The sequence below is a fragment of the Corylus avellana genome, chromosome ca4 (genome assembly GCF_901000735.1).
Source record: "Corylus avellana chromosome ca4, CavTom2PMs-1.0".
Lineage (NCBI taxonomy): Eukaryota > Viridiplantae > Streptophyta > Magnoliopsida > Fagales > Betulaceae > Corylus > Corylus avellana.
The window spans coordinates 29160625-29176828 of NC_081544.1; the positions used below are offsets into that span (position 1 = coordinate 29160625).

A 16204-nucleotide genomic window follows, 5' to 3' on the forward strand; every position below is an offset into this window, starting at 1 on the left:
TTCATCACCCAAACAAAATATTGTCCAATGCGGCATGACAAAATTACACGTGATTCCTTCTTTCTTTTTTTTTTTTTTTTAAGTACGTGATTCCTCGTTAAGTCATCGAGAGTCTCGACGAACAATTGAAGGGCTAAAGGGAATTTCAATATCGAACAAAATTCATTGTTTTGTGTTGCGCATTGGCTCTTTTTATGTATAAAGATAAAAAAAATAAGTTGTATTTTTGATACATTTTGATAGTTTAGTGTGCTATTTTAGTATTTTTTTAAACAATATTGTAATTCACAAACGCCTGTTAGGTTGGGTTTTTTATTTTTAATTTATTTATATTTTTCCCGGTTTATTAACCATTTACTTGTGATTGCCAACAATAGAACATTCACCGATTAAAAAACAAAAAAAAGGGTACATTAACCTACGTACGCACTCACTTACATTTGACATTTTGTCCTAACAATATAATAATTAGATTTAATCTTTTCACTAGCTTGCAAGCAAAGTAAAACATAAAATTCTAATCTTTTCACGAGAAACTACAAATCAAAGATTCGAAGGTGGCTCCTCCAAATCGTCACCACAAACGTTATGAGTAGTGATATTTGGCCCACCGGCGTGCTTGAACAGTAAGTACGTCGGTAATAAAATATTATTTTTTTACTGTTCAAATATTAATAATATTTTAACACTATCGTACTTACTATTCAAGCATGCCGGTGGGCCAAATATCACTACTCATCGTATATACCATCGAACTGATCCAATCTTCTATTTAAGTCCACACACATTGGACTCCTACAACATCAGATCGCCAAGCTTAGCCATCCATCATGGTGCATCCTCAAGTCATCCTCGTAACATTTCCCGCGCAAGGCCATATCAATCCTTCCCTCCAATTCGCCAAGCGTCTCCTTCTCTTGGGAGCACGTGTCACCTTCGTCACCACCGTCTTTGCCCACCGTTGCATCACCAAGACCCCTACTCCTGACGGATTGTCCTTCGCCACCTTCTCTGACGGCTACGACGACGGGGTTCCACCCGATTTTGACATGGACCACTACACGTCCGAGCTCAAGCGCTGCGGCTCCGAAGCTCTTACCGATCTTATTCTTTCCACCGCAAACGACGGCCGATGTTTCACGTGCTTAGTTTGCACAACATTCATCCCCTGGGCCGCCGACGTTGCTCGTGAATTTCACCTTCCATCAACGCTTCTTTGGATTCAACCTGCCACGGTTTTCAACATATACTACTACTACTTCAATGGTTACGGTGATGTCATCAGGAACAACAACAATGACCCCTCATGCTCAATAAAATTACCGGGGCTGCCATTGCTCGCTAGCCGTGACCTTCCGTCCTTTTTGCTTGCTCCAAATATGTATGCTTTGACAGTCCCAGCATTGCAAGAGCAATTTGAAGCACTTGAAAGGCAAGACAATCCCAGAATACTAGTGAATACTTTCGATGCATTAGAGGCCGAGACCTTAAGAGCGATCAAAGGATATAATTTGATTGCAGTTGGACCGTTGATTCCATCTGCTTTTTTGGATGGAAGAGATCCATCCGACACTTCTTTTGGGGGGGATCTTTTCCAAACCTCCAAGGACTACATCGAATGGCTCAACTCCAAGCCCAAATCATCCGTTATTTACGTGTCGTTTGGGAGCTTGACGGTGTTAACAAAGCAACAAAAGGAGGAGATTGCAAGCGCATTATTGGAATCCGGCCGCCCCTTCTTGTGGGTCATAAGAGCTAAGGAAAATGAAGAAGAGAAGGAAGAAGATAAATTGAGCTATAAGGAGGAATTGGAAGAAAAGGGAATGATCGTGTCGTGGTGTTCTCAGGTGGAGGTTTTGTCGCACCCCTCGTTGGGATGCTTTGTGACGCATTGTGGGTGGAATTCAACTTTGGAGAGTTTGGTTTCTGAGGTGCCTGTCGTGGCGTTTCCCCAGTGGTCGGATCAAGGGACAAATGCAAAGCTGATCGAAGACGTGTGGAAGACGGGAGTGAGGGTGACTGCAAATGAGGATGGAATTGTTGAAGCTGATGAGATCAAGAGGTGCTTGGAATTGGTTATTGGAGTTGGAGATCGGAAAGGGGAAGAAATGAGAAGGAATGCTAAGAAATGGAAGGATTTGGCTAGGAAGGCTTCCAAGGAAGGTGGCTCTTCCTATGAGAATCTTAAATCTTTTGTGGATGAGATTGGAGAAGGACTGAAAACATTTGCTTAAGGCTTGAAGCCTTGAAGGGTTTTGTTCCTTCTTTATTTTTTGTTTTGTTTTTTTCTTTGTTCTGTTTACATACACAAGTATTATTATATTCTGTAGCATGGTTACGTATCATATGACGATGTCACTCTTCAATTTCTATATTACAAACTATTCAAAATGTTATTAACTAGAACTAGGGGTGGAACTAGCATTTGGAGTTTTGGAGGTAAAATTAAAAAATTTAGGGGTAAACAGAGTTTGGAGGGCAAAATTAAAAAATTTAAGAGTAAAATTTTAATTTTTAAAAATCTGACGGATGGGCTCATATTAACTAAAATTAAAATTCCAGGGGCTCAAATTGAGTGATTTTGAAGTTTTGGGAGGCTTGTCAAATTGCGTGATAGTTCAAAGGTTTAAAGTAAAGCTACCCATTTCTTTTTTTCTTTTTGACTTGAAAAATGATAGAAATATTTTCTATAATTGATTGCATAAATTTCTACGCACATATGACTAATGTATCCCTACATCGTGAGAAAAAACTTTGATTATGACAAATGATATGAGATAAACTTATCGATTATGAGTATTTTGTGGGATATAACATATCTGAAATATGACACTAAATGAACATGAGATATGTTATTTAATAGACTCTTATACAACTGTTATACAATTATAATGATGTGACAGTAAAAATTAACTATTAAATTTTTCTTATTATAAGCTCATATAAATCCAAAAGGTTAATTTTTACTTTCAAATCGTTATATTTCTTTAAGAGAACAAATTTTACCTTGTCCAATTGAGGTCATATCTGTCTACTTGTTTGGTCAGAAAGTCAATAATTATCTTATAATCAGCTACTTTTTTTATTAGTATTGTAAAACGCTATGCCAACTCTAAATATGTGTTTATCACAATTTATCGCAATAAAGCAGGTAGACACGAATATTTTTGTGGTGAAGAGGAAACTTTTTAGAAATCGATCTAAAAGTAAAATCTCTATGAGGCAGTCAAACTCCGAAAATCACTATTAAAAGATATTCGGAGATTATAGACACTAGGAATACTTACAAACCGATATAAGACCTTAACTTTGTAAGATCGACAAGCCTACAACTATATATATATATATATATAATCCTTAAACATAATCCTTAGATTAGGCCCTATTAATAAAATTTGATGTGGAGGGCGTGCCACAACCTTCTCACAACAAAAGATAAGCTGCTCAAGCGTAAAGTAGCTAGTAACAGACCCTTCATGTCCCATGTGTACTCTTGAAGCTGAAACTATTTAATTATCACATACTACTGTGGGATTGCTCCTCTGTGAGAGATGTGTGGGGATCGAGTGAGAGATCCATTCAGAAATTTTGTCACCTTAATTGGACCGGACTTTCTTCATGTGGCTGAGGACGTCCTAATAAATCACGTACGGCTAGGAGACTCTCACTACGTTCATACGTACAGCCAGGAAGACATGGTTCCGGAGGAATGCTTTTGTCCACGATGCAGTACTAGTGTTTGCTCACCCTGATAGCATAGTGAGGCTACGGAAGAATTCAGAAGGGCCCAGGAGTTATCTTCTTCACGTCAACCGACCGAAATGCAAATGCTACTGCTCTTGGTTTAGCTAAGGGGGGCATCAAAACTAGTTGTAGATAGGGATTGGATGGGGAAAACCCCCCTAACTGTATCTGTGATATTAATTAATGAGATGGAAAAAATTCCTCCATCCCATGAATGATTAATGAAAGTCACAATATTATTTCAACAAATGACAATATAATAATTAGCTTTAATCTTTCCAGTAGCTTGCAAGCAAAGCAAAACGTAAAATTCTATACATATTGGTCCGGCCACTACTTTTGTCCGTTTGACATTTGTTGATTACTACCGGGTTATAGGGAGCAGCATTTTCTTGCATGTTTCAATAGATTATGATTTCATGAGCTAGACCAATATATTACAGGGTAGAAATTTCCTTCTAATTGGTCCGGAGGAAATATCCTTTAACCCATAAATAGTGTCAAGTGTCTATAAACATTTAAAAGATACATTAAATTTAATTAGATTAAGAATTTAATGTGCATTTTAAATATTTATAGAAACTTAACACTATTTTATATGAGTTGGAGGATATTTCTTTCGTACCGATTTTAAAGAAATTTTTATCCTATATTATATAAGCATTATTATAAATATATGTATACAAATTAAACACTTCATCGATCACATTAACAATGATAATTTCAAAATGAGATGTTAATCTACACCAATAGATTATTATAATAAATCACATTCACCAACTATTTTTACATTATTATGGATAATAAAGCTATAATTTTTTCGTTTTAACACGGCAAGAAGTGACCGGTAATAAGATACGAAATTATCATATTAATTGAACATGATTCCTGCAATATATATATAGATTATTATAATAAATCACATTCACCAACTATTTTTACATTATTATGGATAATAAAGCTATAATTTTTTGGTTTTAACACGGCAAGAAGTGACCGATGATAAGATACGAAATGATCATATTAATTGAAGATGATTCCTACAATATATATATATATATATATAGATTATTATAATAAATCACACTCACAACTACTTTTACATTATTATGGATAATAAAGCTATAATTTTTTGGTTTTAACACGACAAGAAGTGACCCGTGATAAGATACGAAATGATCATATTAATTGAACATGATTCCTACAATATATATATATATATACACACCAATAGATTATTATAATAAATCACATTCACCAACTATTTTTACATTATTATTAATAATAAAGCTATAATTTTTTGGTTTTAACACGACAAGAAGTGACTAGTGATAAGATACGAAATGATCATATTAATTGCACATGATTCCTACAAAATATATACATCATTATCATCGTTGATATATATTTATCAGCAATGACATATGTTGATGTGGATATGAGTTTTTTTTTTTTTTTTTTAAATAGCTATTAAAAATAAATAAATATAACATTAACTATGACATTATGGTCAATTCAGGGATTGAGCCAGCTTTAAATTTAGGAAGGGACTAAGAATCAAAATTTTTTTGGGAGGGACCGATTGACAAAAAAAAAAACCTTAAATTTTTTTTTTTCTTGTAATTTGGGGGAACTAGGGCGGTAGGACCACTCCCTATCCCCTAAATCCGTCCTTGATGGTCATCACTAATAATCATAAGTATGCTAATAAGACCATCCATGCAAGTTTGACCCATTAATTCGTCATACGAACGAGAAATTACAAATAAAAGATTCAAAAGCTCCTCCTCCAAATCGTCACCACAAACGTCATACGATCCAATCTTCAATTTAAGTCCACCACATTGGATTCCTACCACACCAGATCGCCAAGCTTAGCCATCCATCATGGTGCATCCTCACGTCCTCCTCGTAACATTTCCCGCACAAGGCCATATCAATCCTTCCCTCCAATTCGCCAAGTGTCTCCTTCATTTGTGAGCACGTGTCACCTTCGCCACCACCGTCTTCGTCCACCGTCGCATGAACAAGACCCCTCCTCTTGATGGATTGTCTTTCGCCACCTTCTCCGACGGGTTTCAACCCGATTTTGACATGGACCACTACTGCATGTCCGAGCTCAAGCGCCGCAGCTCCCAAGCTCTCACCGATCTTATTCTTTCCACCGCAAACAAGGGCCGTAGTTTCACGTGCTTAGTTTGCACAAAGCTCATTCCCTGGGCAGCCGACATAGCTCGAGAACTTCACCTTTCATTGGCGCTTCTTTGGATTCAACCCGCCACAGTTTTCAACATATACTACTACTACTTCAATGGTTACGGTGATGTCATCACAAACAACAGCAATGACCCCTCATGTTCGATACAATTACCGGGGCTGCCATTGCTCACTTGCCGTGACCTTCCCTCCTTTTTGCTTGCTTCAAATATGTATGCTTTTGCAAGCCCCAACATTGCAAAAGCAATTTGAAGCACTTGAAAGGCAAGACAATCCCAGAATACTAGTGAATACTTTTGATGCACTAGAGGCCGAGGCCTTAAGAGTGATCAAAGAATATAATTTGATTGTGGTTCGACCGTTGATTCCATCTACTTTTTTGGATGGAAGAGATCCATCCGATACTTCTTTTGTGGGGGGATCTTTTCCAAAGCTCCAAGGACTACATCGAATGGCTCGATTCCAGGCCTGAATCATCCATTATTTACGTGTCGTTCGGGAGCTTGGTGGTGTTAACAAAGCAATGAAACGAGGAGATTGCACGCGGATTGTTGGATTTACTGCCCCTTCTTATGGGTCATAAGAGCTAAGGAAAATGAAGAAGAGAAGGAAGAAGATAAATTGAGATGTACGGAGGCCAGGAATTGGAAGAAAATGGAATGATAGTGCCATGGTGTTCTTAGGTGGAGGTTTTGTTGCACCCCTCGTTGGGATGTTTTGTGACACATTGTGGGTGGGATTCAACTTCGGAGAGTTTGGTTTCTGGGGTGCCTGTCGTGGCATTCCCCATGTGGTCGGATCAAGGGACAAATGCGAAGTTGATCGAACACGCGTGGAAGACAGGAGTGAAGGTGACTGCAAATGAGGATGGGATTGTGGAAGGTAATGAGATCAAGAGGTGCTTGGAATTGGTTATTAGAAGTAGAGATCAGAAAGGGGAAGAAATGAGAAGGAATGCTACGAAATGGAAGGATTTGGCTAGGGAAGCTTCCAAGGACGGTGGCTCTTCGTATAAGAATCTTAAATCTTTTGTGGATGAGATTGGAGGACTGAAAACATTTGCTAATTAAGGCTTGAATCCTTGAAGGGTTTTGTTCCTTCTTTATTTTATTTTATTTATTTATTTTTCCTTTGGTCTGTTTACATACACAAGTAATATTATATTTTGTAGCATATATGGTGAGGTAACATATATATGACGATCGATGTCACTTTTCAATTTCCATATTAATTACAAACTATTGATCAAAATGTTATTAATTGACTAGAACAATCCAGCATACACCATCAATAGGTTCAGGTTAATTTGTGATTAATGTATAAGTAATGACTTTATGACCGGTCCGCATGCAGTGAAATCAAATCAATGGGTTCGTGTCCCTAAGAGGTAGCTCAATTAGTTAGGACCACGCCTAATGAAGCAGAGGTCATTAGTTCGAATCTCCCTCCCCCCTCTTGTGCGACATGTCAAAAAAAAAAAATCAATGGGCTCGCTATATATTTTGTGATTGTGTAAGGAACTGAACGTACGTTCATGAACACACTCAGAAAACGGAGAAAAAAAATTCAGCCTCTTTCTACATTCATAATATTTAGGGTGTAGTAACCGTCAAGAACCCGATGCTTATTTGATGTTTCTAATGAGTTTGAATAGCTAGGTCTATATATAAGCATTTAGGTATATTAATGTTTTTTAGAAATTCAAATTTTGAATTTGAGATCATCATACGACATGTTTTAGTCCCATTTTTTTACATGATTATGTCGCTCTTATGATGTCAGTGTAATAACGCTATAATTATATAGTCAAGTTTGTAAAGAAAGAATTTTGAATCCCTAATTTTGTACGCTCTTATTAAGACCGAAAATTATTTATTAAAAAAAAAAAGGCTTAAATTTTGGTTGATGAACGATCGAGAAAGGAGACAACTAATTAAATAATGATACCAGCACATCTTCTTAGGAAAGATTATATTATCAGCACATCTGCAACTCAGGACTCAAGCCATTATGTTCAGTGTATTTGAGTTTTGGCTTTTGGATGAAATGAAATATTCCATTCATGGCCTTTTCGGTTTGGCATCTACATTGGGTTTCTGGAAATTGAGATAAGATGCATGATAAGTATCATCAACATGAGATCCATTTACACTAATGGTTAAGATTAGGATGGTTCATGAGATTTAATTTTACTCTATGATCTGTAAAAAGGTCTTCAGATTTACAGGTTTGGATGATAATTTTGCTGCATCAAGTGGTTGAAATTCTAACTGAAGTTTTTGAACTAGGATATTTTTGAACTTAAAGTTTTGCTTGGGGGACTTTTTAACAAGGGTAGGATATGTGGTTAATCCTCAGTCATCACAGGATGGAAATTAAAGATATGATAGCTAGGAAGGGGCTCTTTTGATATATTGGAGAATTGTAGTTGAAAAGGGTCTTAATTTTTTATATTACAACGTACAACAATTTAGGGCAGTCTTTCATTAATGAAGCTTTGGAGAAAGCTACTTACCATATATCCTCCCAACTCCCCATGTATAGACAATGTGGATGCAGAATTTGAGATGGTGGTTTTCGTGACAACTAGTCTTTCATTTCTCAATCTAACTTTTTCAACTAAAAAAAAAAAAAAAGTATGCTAATCTCTGAATCCTACAGGAGAATTAGCCACTGAACTCCTCTCATGATGGGCTTCTTAATAAATAGCCCATCTATAATTATATATAATAAAACCTAAAATATATTTTAATATATATATTTTTTATTTTCTCATTTCATTAGTAGCAACACCCGGATGTCGCCGCTATTGGTAGCATCATTAGCGGAGACAATATTCTCTTAGTGAATGCATTCATGTGACACTGTACATGAACTCATGTACGGATTTTGTATTTTGGTTTACATAATTAAACTGATGGATGAGTTTTTTTTTTTTAGCTAAAAATTGAAGATGACTAATCTATTGGGACTGCTCTTACAAGTGAAATAAAACCTAGGATATAATATTGTTTTCCCTTGTTAACATTAACTTGTTTATGCCAAAGGTGACTTTCATCTTTTCTTTCATTATAATTTCAATAGTGAGTTCCTGAATTAGAAAAAAAAATAATCTTGTATTTTATTTGAGATAAAAAAGAAAGCTTTATGTATGTCATCAATTATAAATTTGTAACTTTTATTCTTTTACAATCATAACAACAGCCACTTCCACAAATCCAAATGCAACTAATTAATTCCTTCAAAGTACTTTGGCCATTTCCTCACCCAAAGAACATCCGAACTCGAATATTTTATGACGCTACTATAAGAACATGTACACTATGCATGTTTGGTAAACCAAACCTAATTAACTCATTGGCTTTCATTTATAGAAGTTTGAATTAATTACAGTGAAACATTCTTAACAACACGTCGTGAATACTTGGTCAACATGCATGGTTATGCATGTGTTGTCCTTTGAATTTGTTTATCGGTAGCTGCAACTTATTTTGATTTTATTTAATCCTCGTCTTTAGTTGCCGACCACAATAGCTACAAATTAATATGTTAACATAAGACCCATTTCTCGTCCTCTCGAAAAGAAAAATCACATATTCACAAAGCTCGATCATGGTGCATGCATCCTAACTTCCTCCTCGTTACATTACCCGCACAAGGCCATATCAATCCTTCCCTCCAATTCGCCAAGCGTCTCCTGCTCTTGGGAGCATGTGTCACCTTCACCACCACCGTCTTCGGCCATCATCGCATGACTAAAACCCCTATTCCTGACGGATTGTCCTTCGCCACCTTCTCTGATGGCTACGACGACAGGACTAAACCCGATATTGATAATATGGACCACCGTGTATCCGAGGTCAAGCGCCGCGGCTCCCAAGCTCTCACTGATCTTATCCTTTCCGCCGCAAACGGGGGCCGTAGTTTCACTTGCATAGTTTGCACACCGCTTATCCCTTGGGCTGTCAATGTGGTGTGTGCACTTCACCTTCCATCTGCGCTTCTTTGGATTCAACCCGCCACTGTTTTGGACGTATGCTACTACTACTTCAATGGTTATGGTGATGTCATCAGGAACAACAACAATGACCCATCATTCTCGATAGAATTACCGGGCCTACCATTTCTCGCTAGTTGTGACCTTCTCTTTTATTTGGCTGCGCCAAATATGTATGCTTTTGCAGTCGCAATATTGCAAGAGCAACTTGAAGCACTTGAAAGGCAAGACAATCCCAGAATACTAGTGAACACCTTTGATGCACTGGAGCTCGGGGCGTTAAGAGCGATCAAAAACCTCAATTTGATTGGAATTGGGCCGCTAATTCCGTCTATTTTTTTGGATGGAAAAGATCCATTGGATAATTCTTTTGGAGGAGACCTTTTCCAAAGCTCTAAGGACTACATCGAATGGCTCAACTCCAACCCCAAATCATCCGTTGTATACACGTCGTTCGGGAGCTTATTGGTGTTATCCAAGCAACAAATGGAGGAAATTGCACGCTGATTATTGGAGTCCGGCCACCCCTTCTTGTGGGTCATAAAAGCTAAGGAAAATGAAGAAGAAGAGAAGGAAGAAGATAAATTGAGCTGTAAGGAGGAATTGGAAGAAAAGGGAATGATAGTGCCGTGGTGTTCTCAAGTGGAGGTTTTGTCGCACCCCTCGTTGGGATGCTTTGTGGCACATTGTGGATAGAATTCAACTTTAGAGAGTTTGATTTGTGGGGTGCCACATGTGGCATTCCCTCAATGGTCGGATCAATGAACAAATGCGAAGCTGGTCGAAGAAGTGTGGAAGACGGGTGTGAGGGTGACTGCAATTAAGGATGGGATTGTTAAAGGTGATGAGATCAAGAAGAGGTGCTTGGAATTGGTTGTTGGAGGTAGTGGAAAGAGAGGGGAAGAAATGAGAAGGAATGCTAAGAAGTGGACATTTGCTTTAATTTGGCTTGAAGGGTTTTGTTCTTCATTCATCTTCTTCATATTTTTTTTTCTTTCTCTCTTCTTTATTATTTTTCTCTATGCAAGTATTTAAGTCGGTCATGTCTCCGTGTCTCCATCTGGCTACCACGTGCTAGCGAGTGTACCACATGCGCCGCAAGTAGATCTTACTTATGGGCATGTGTCTAACACGCGCCGAAGCGTCGAACGCCCTACTCAACACATACAGCTAGCCTTCTTCTACCCCTCACCGCTGTCGCCGACCTCTTGTGGCGTTTCAATAGCTTTCGACAACCACTGCCGTCGCGTAGTCTTCACGTGCCAACAATTGGCTTCCACGCACTGGCCCAAGCCGCCTTCCTCTGCCTTGTCCACCACCGGTGTTGCTATTCGATGATTTTATTTGATGTTTCTTTATTTTTCGTTGTATTTTTCTGTTCTTTGTGTTTCTTTTTTTGGCAAGTTCTTTTTACTCGGCTATTTTTCAATTTTTGGCAGAGTTTTCCCTCTCTCTACACTACTTAAGGTTGGGTTTGATTTCTTGTACCGACTACTGATGCTTGTATTGGTAACTCTTATGGGTTTTGTTCTGTTTATGGAACGTTGTCATATTTAACCACCTTCACTGGCAGTATCCATTCGTTTGATAGGCCATATCATTTATTTTATCCATTCCCGGCTGTTCTTATGAAGACTATGTCACATTTGTTTTTTTATTTTCTGGTAATTTCTTTTCCCCCCCTCCCTACATCGAATAGAAAAAAGTATTTAATTTTCATTGATCATAATTAATAGTTTAAAGAAATTTCTTGAAATTTATTTATGTGGTAAATATGTTCAAGAAGCAGACTAAATTAATTACTAGTTAGTTCATTTTAGGAGTGTTATAAGCAGAGACGGAGGAAGCTAGGGGGTGGTTCATATATATAGGCCATGGCCATCCCCGGCCAACTCATAAGGAAAAAAAATTGAAGGAATTTTTTTTGCATATCGGCCTCTAACAACACAATTTATTGGCTCTTGGCTTCTGTCCATACTAAACTCTGCCTCTATCCATGTTTACAGGATAAGCCTTAAGTCTTAAGATGTATGTTTTGATACATATATATTCTAAATTCAGCAAAACACAAGGTTATATACACCTTCCTAACGTATAGGCAAACTGGTAAACTCTGAATAATTAATTGAATTGTTCTACACCCAACAAGCTAAATCACTTTGAAGATTTAAACATGGACGAGAAAAATCCCTAATTGCTTTAGACACACATGGAAATTAGGAGAAACGAACGAAATACGACCGTTCATATGAAAACATAAATGAGCTTAAACTGTTTGGACAAGCGTTTAGGTACCTAGTCAGGATATCCTGACAGGTGCCCAATCAGAAAATATCCACCTGTCCTCGTATTACATGACATCCAATCCAACTCGAATCGGCCATTCGGCCCACATCTATTGTTAGATTAAAGATAATAATGGTGATTTAAAGTGCATTAAATAATCCTGCCGGCACCGGCAATAATGGTTACACATTCTACACTCTGGATATTTCTCTTTCGAGGCATCATGTAGATAACTTGATTTAACTTGATTTAAGCATTTTATATCTAATCAATTTTATCTAATCAGGACTTAAACATTGAGTATTTTCTCTCTCTCTCTCTCTCTCTTCTCTGGGTTCATTCACTCACAACTCACAAGTACTAATAAATAAATTGTCTTGTTAAAGCTTCTTTTATAACTTTTTTTTAGATCTTTAAAATTTTCAAGAAATAGTAGATTTTTAAATTATGTAATTTTTGCTATTTTTAGTTATTGCAACGTTTGAAAATATTATAAATTAAAAATGTGGAATGTTACAGTTAAGAAATCAATATATTTTTGTCATATTTTTACTTTTTATGTTGTAAAAAAACTTTGAACCAATTTTTTTTTTTTTTTTTTATAAAGAAGAAAAATGGTCCCTACAAAAGTTAAAATGAGGCATTTTGAGAAGAAAATTCTTTTTAATTATCTCGATAACATGCTATATTTTTAATGAATATCATTTTTTAAACATTTTGATGCATAAAATAATCTAAAAAAATTATACGAAATCTAGATCAAAAATGGCCGCCCGAGAGTAAAACTATAAAAACCAAACATCCTCGTCGAAATGAAAGCCATCAAATCCTTGCTTAATAAAGTGACAAATTAAAACGTGATCATGTGAAATAATCGAAGTACTTGTTGGATAAATTTGGAATTTCGGGTCCCGGCCAACCGAAACCAGTGCCATAGATGCAACTCCTTGAGCAGATCACGTGCATGCATGATCAACCCAAGGCAGTCCTTGGCCCTCTCGTATAGACAACAATATATTACAGGTCACCGCCCCCTCCAAATCGTCATCTCAAACGTCATAAATGCTACATATATCTTAATTATTATTTTGATGTATATATATTTTGTGGTTATGAATATTTTGTTTTTGGGTGGTTTGGTAGGATTTTGTTTTGAAAAACTGTGCATATTTCGATCCGCTTGAGATTGCATGTCCCATAAATTGACTCGTACCGCATGATCAAATGTATTCCCATTAATTGCAGAGAGCAGTCCACGACGATCATGGTGCACCGCCGCTTCCTTCTCGTTACATTCCCTGTGCAAGGCCATATAAATCCCGGCCTCCAATTCGCCAAGCGCCTCATTCGCTTGGGAGCCCACGTCACCTTCGCCACCAGCGTCTCCGCCCGGCGCCGAATGACCAAAACCCCCACGTTCGACGGGTTGTCATTCGCCACCTTCTCTGATGGCTATGACAACGGGGTTAAACCTGGCGATGACGTCGAGCACTACATTTCGGAGCTTAGACGCTCTGGCTCCAAAACTCTCACTCAACTTATTGTGTCCAGCGCAGACGAGGGTTGCCCGTTTACGGGCTTGGTCTACACGCTCCTACTCCCATGGGCGGCGGAAGTGGCACGTGAACTTCACCTCCCATCAGCCCTCCTTTGGATTCAACCCGCCACGGTTTTGGACATATACTACTACTACTTCAATGGGTATGGTGACGTCATCAGGAACAACAGCAATGACCCCTCATGTTCGATACAATTGCCGGGACTACCATCGCTCACTAGCCGTGACCTGCCCTCCTTTCTGCTTGCTTCAAATTTGTATGCTGTTGCGCTCCCGACGTTTCAAGAGCAACTTGAAGCGCTTGAAAAAGAAAGCAAGCCGAGAATTCTAGTGAACACCTTTGATGCACTGGAGCCTGAGGCGTTAAGAGCGATCGAAAAGTTCAATTTGATCGGAATTGGGCCGCTGATTCCGTCTGCTTTTTTGGATGGGAAAGATCCATCGGATAATTCTTTTGGAGGAGATCTTTTCCAAAGCTCAAAGGACTACATTGAATGGCTCAACTCCAAGCCCAAATCATCTGTTATTTACGTGTCGTTTGGGACCGTGTCGGAGTTAACGAAGCGGCAGACGGAGGAAGTTGCTCGTGGATTGTTGGGTTGCGGCCGCCCATTCTTGTGGGTCACAAGAGCTAACGAAAATGGAGAAGAGAAATTCATGAGTTGTAAAGGGGAATTGGAGCAAAAGGGAATGATAGTGCCATGGTGTTGTCAAGTGGAGGTTTTGTCGCACCCCTCGTTGGGATGCTTTGTGACGCATTGCGGGTGGAATTCAACTTTGGAGAGTTTAGGTTGTGGAGTGCCTGTCGTGGCATTCCCCCAGTGGTCAGATCAAGGGACAAACGCGAAGCTGATCGAGGACGTGTGGAAGACGGGAGTGAGGGTGACTGTAAAAATGAGGATGGAATTGTGGAAGGTGATGAGATCAAGAGATGCTTGGAATTGGTTATCGGAGAAGGAGGGAGAGGGGAAGATATTAGAAGGAATGCCATGAAATGGAAGGCTTTGGCTGGCGAGGCTGCCAGGGAAGGCGGTTCTTCGTATAACAATCTTAAAGCTTTTGTCGATGAGATTACACAAGATGGTTGTTAAAAATAATACCTTTCTTTTTTTCTTTTTTCTTTTTTTGTGCTTTTAAATAAAAGTTTTAAAAATATTTTGTGTTTAACTCGTTTGTTAATGCTTTTGCTAAAGCAAAAAACTCCCTAAAAAATCGTTGTCAGGCTAGGCTTGAAAAGGTTTGTGTGGCATCTCACATTGTCTTGACTCCTGAGTGTGAGAAAGGGTTGTGCTTATATAAATTATGCTCTTTCTAAATAGTTTATTCAATAACAAAATTGTGCGCGTTAATGCCCCCAAGTTAAAGGCTCAAAACGAAAAATATCATACCACTTCAAACAATGATATTATAGTTTGTGCTAAAAAAAAAATGGCTTGTGCATTATTGATTCTTGTTTTTCACTTTTGCCTTGCAATTTTGTTTATTTTTTTTCCTTTTCAGACGAATTTTTTGGTGTACATTTGTAACTTAGAAAGTACGTCACTCGGTACAATCTACCTCGTGATTTTCATGAAATAGACAAGCTGAATTATACAAACTCCAACAATTTAACCTCTAAAACAATGACATGTGTTGTTTAATATGTCAGAAGAACATGTTATTAAAAAGATACATGTCACTTTTTTAATGTTGAGTTCCTACAATCTAGTTTGCAAGAAATTTAAGTCTTCATGAGAGCCGAGAACAATTTAGACTTGCACCTTTTATTTAGGTAACTAATTAAACTTGCACCCATATACATTGTTTCAATTTTGGGGAAATAAGTTTTGTTTATTTAAATTAATTTAAAAGAGAGTTAAGTCCAGTACTCATACCAATGTAATGTACCAACGGCTATTAGGGCAACAAAGCTTGCAACTAAATCAAGGGATGCATGAATTCTCGTAGCAGGGGATAAGAGGGCTCTCATAAGCGACCGGTGAGAATGATATAATCAATAAAAGTCTATGGTGTAGCAATGAAGTGTTCAACGATGTCATAATACATCAATGAGTCACTACAAAAAAATTATTATTTTCTAACGTGGCAAACAGTACATGATTTTTGTCATGTTACTATTTTCTGACGTAGCAAAAAATGTCACGTCAGAAAAATATTTTTCTGACATGCTAAAAATAGCACGTCAGAATTTTTTTACGTCTTCTGACGCGCCAAATTGGAGCGTCAGAATTTTTAAATTCTAACGTGTCCAATTGGCATGTCAGAAGAATTTTCTGACATGCTAAAAATAGTGTGTCAAAAAAAAAATGGACAGAATTTTGAAATGTTTCCCTCTTCTTATTTTCCCTCAACTTTTTTCCTCTTTTTATTCTTCCCTCCTCATTTATTTTCCCTACACTCTC

The 16204-nt window shown here is 37.7% G+C and overlaps 1 protein-coding gene and 3 pseudogenes across 1 annotated transcript; all 4 read left to right on the forward strand.

Moving 5' to 3' along the window:
* The first annotated feature begins 830 nt into the window (after nucleotides 1-830).
* Nucleotides 831-2234, forward strand: LOC132178377 (phloretin 4'-O-glucosyltransferase-like). The gene has a single exon (XM_059590820.1). The coding sequence runs from the start codon at nucleotides 831-833 to the stop codon at nucleotides 2232-2234; it is 1404 nt and encodes a 467-aa protein (XP_059446803.1).
* A 3397-nt stretch (nucleotides 2235-5631) lies between these two features.
* Nucleotides 5632-7031, forward strand: LOC132179851 (phloretin 4'-O-glucosyltransferase-like; annotated as a pseudogene).
* A 2549-nt stretch (nucleotides 7032-9580) lies between these two features.
* On the forward strand, nucleotides 9581-10654 carry LOC132178378 (phloretin 4'-O-glucosyltransferase-like; annotated as a pseudogene).
* A 2848-nt stretch (nucleotides 10655-13502) lies between these two features.
* Nucleotides 13503-14893, forward strand: LOC132179682 (phloretin 4'-O-glucosyltransferase-like; annotated as a pseudogene).
* The last annotated feature ends 1311 nt before the right edge of the window (nucleotides 14894-16204 follow it).

Excerpts from the sequence above, each read along its gene's own strand:
- LOC132178377 (XM_059590820.1), top strand. The coding sequence starts at position 831 with ATGGTGCATCCTCAAGTCATCCTCGTAACATTTCCCGCGCAAGGCCAT.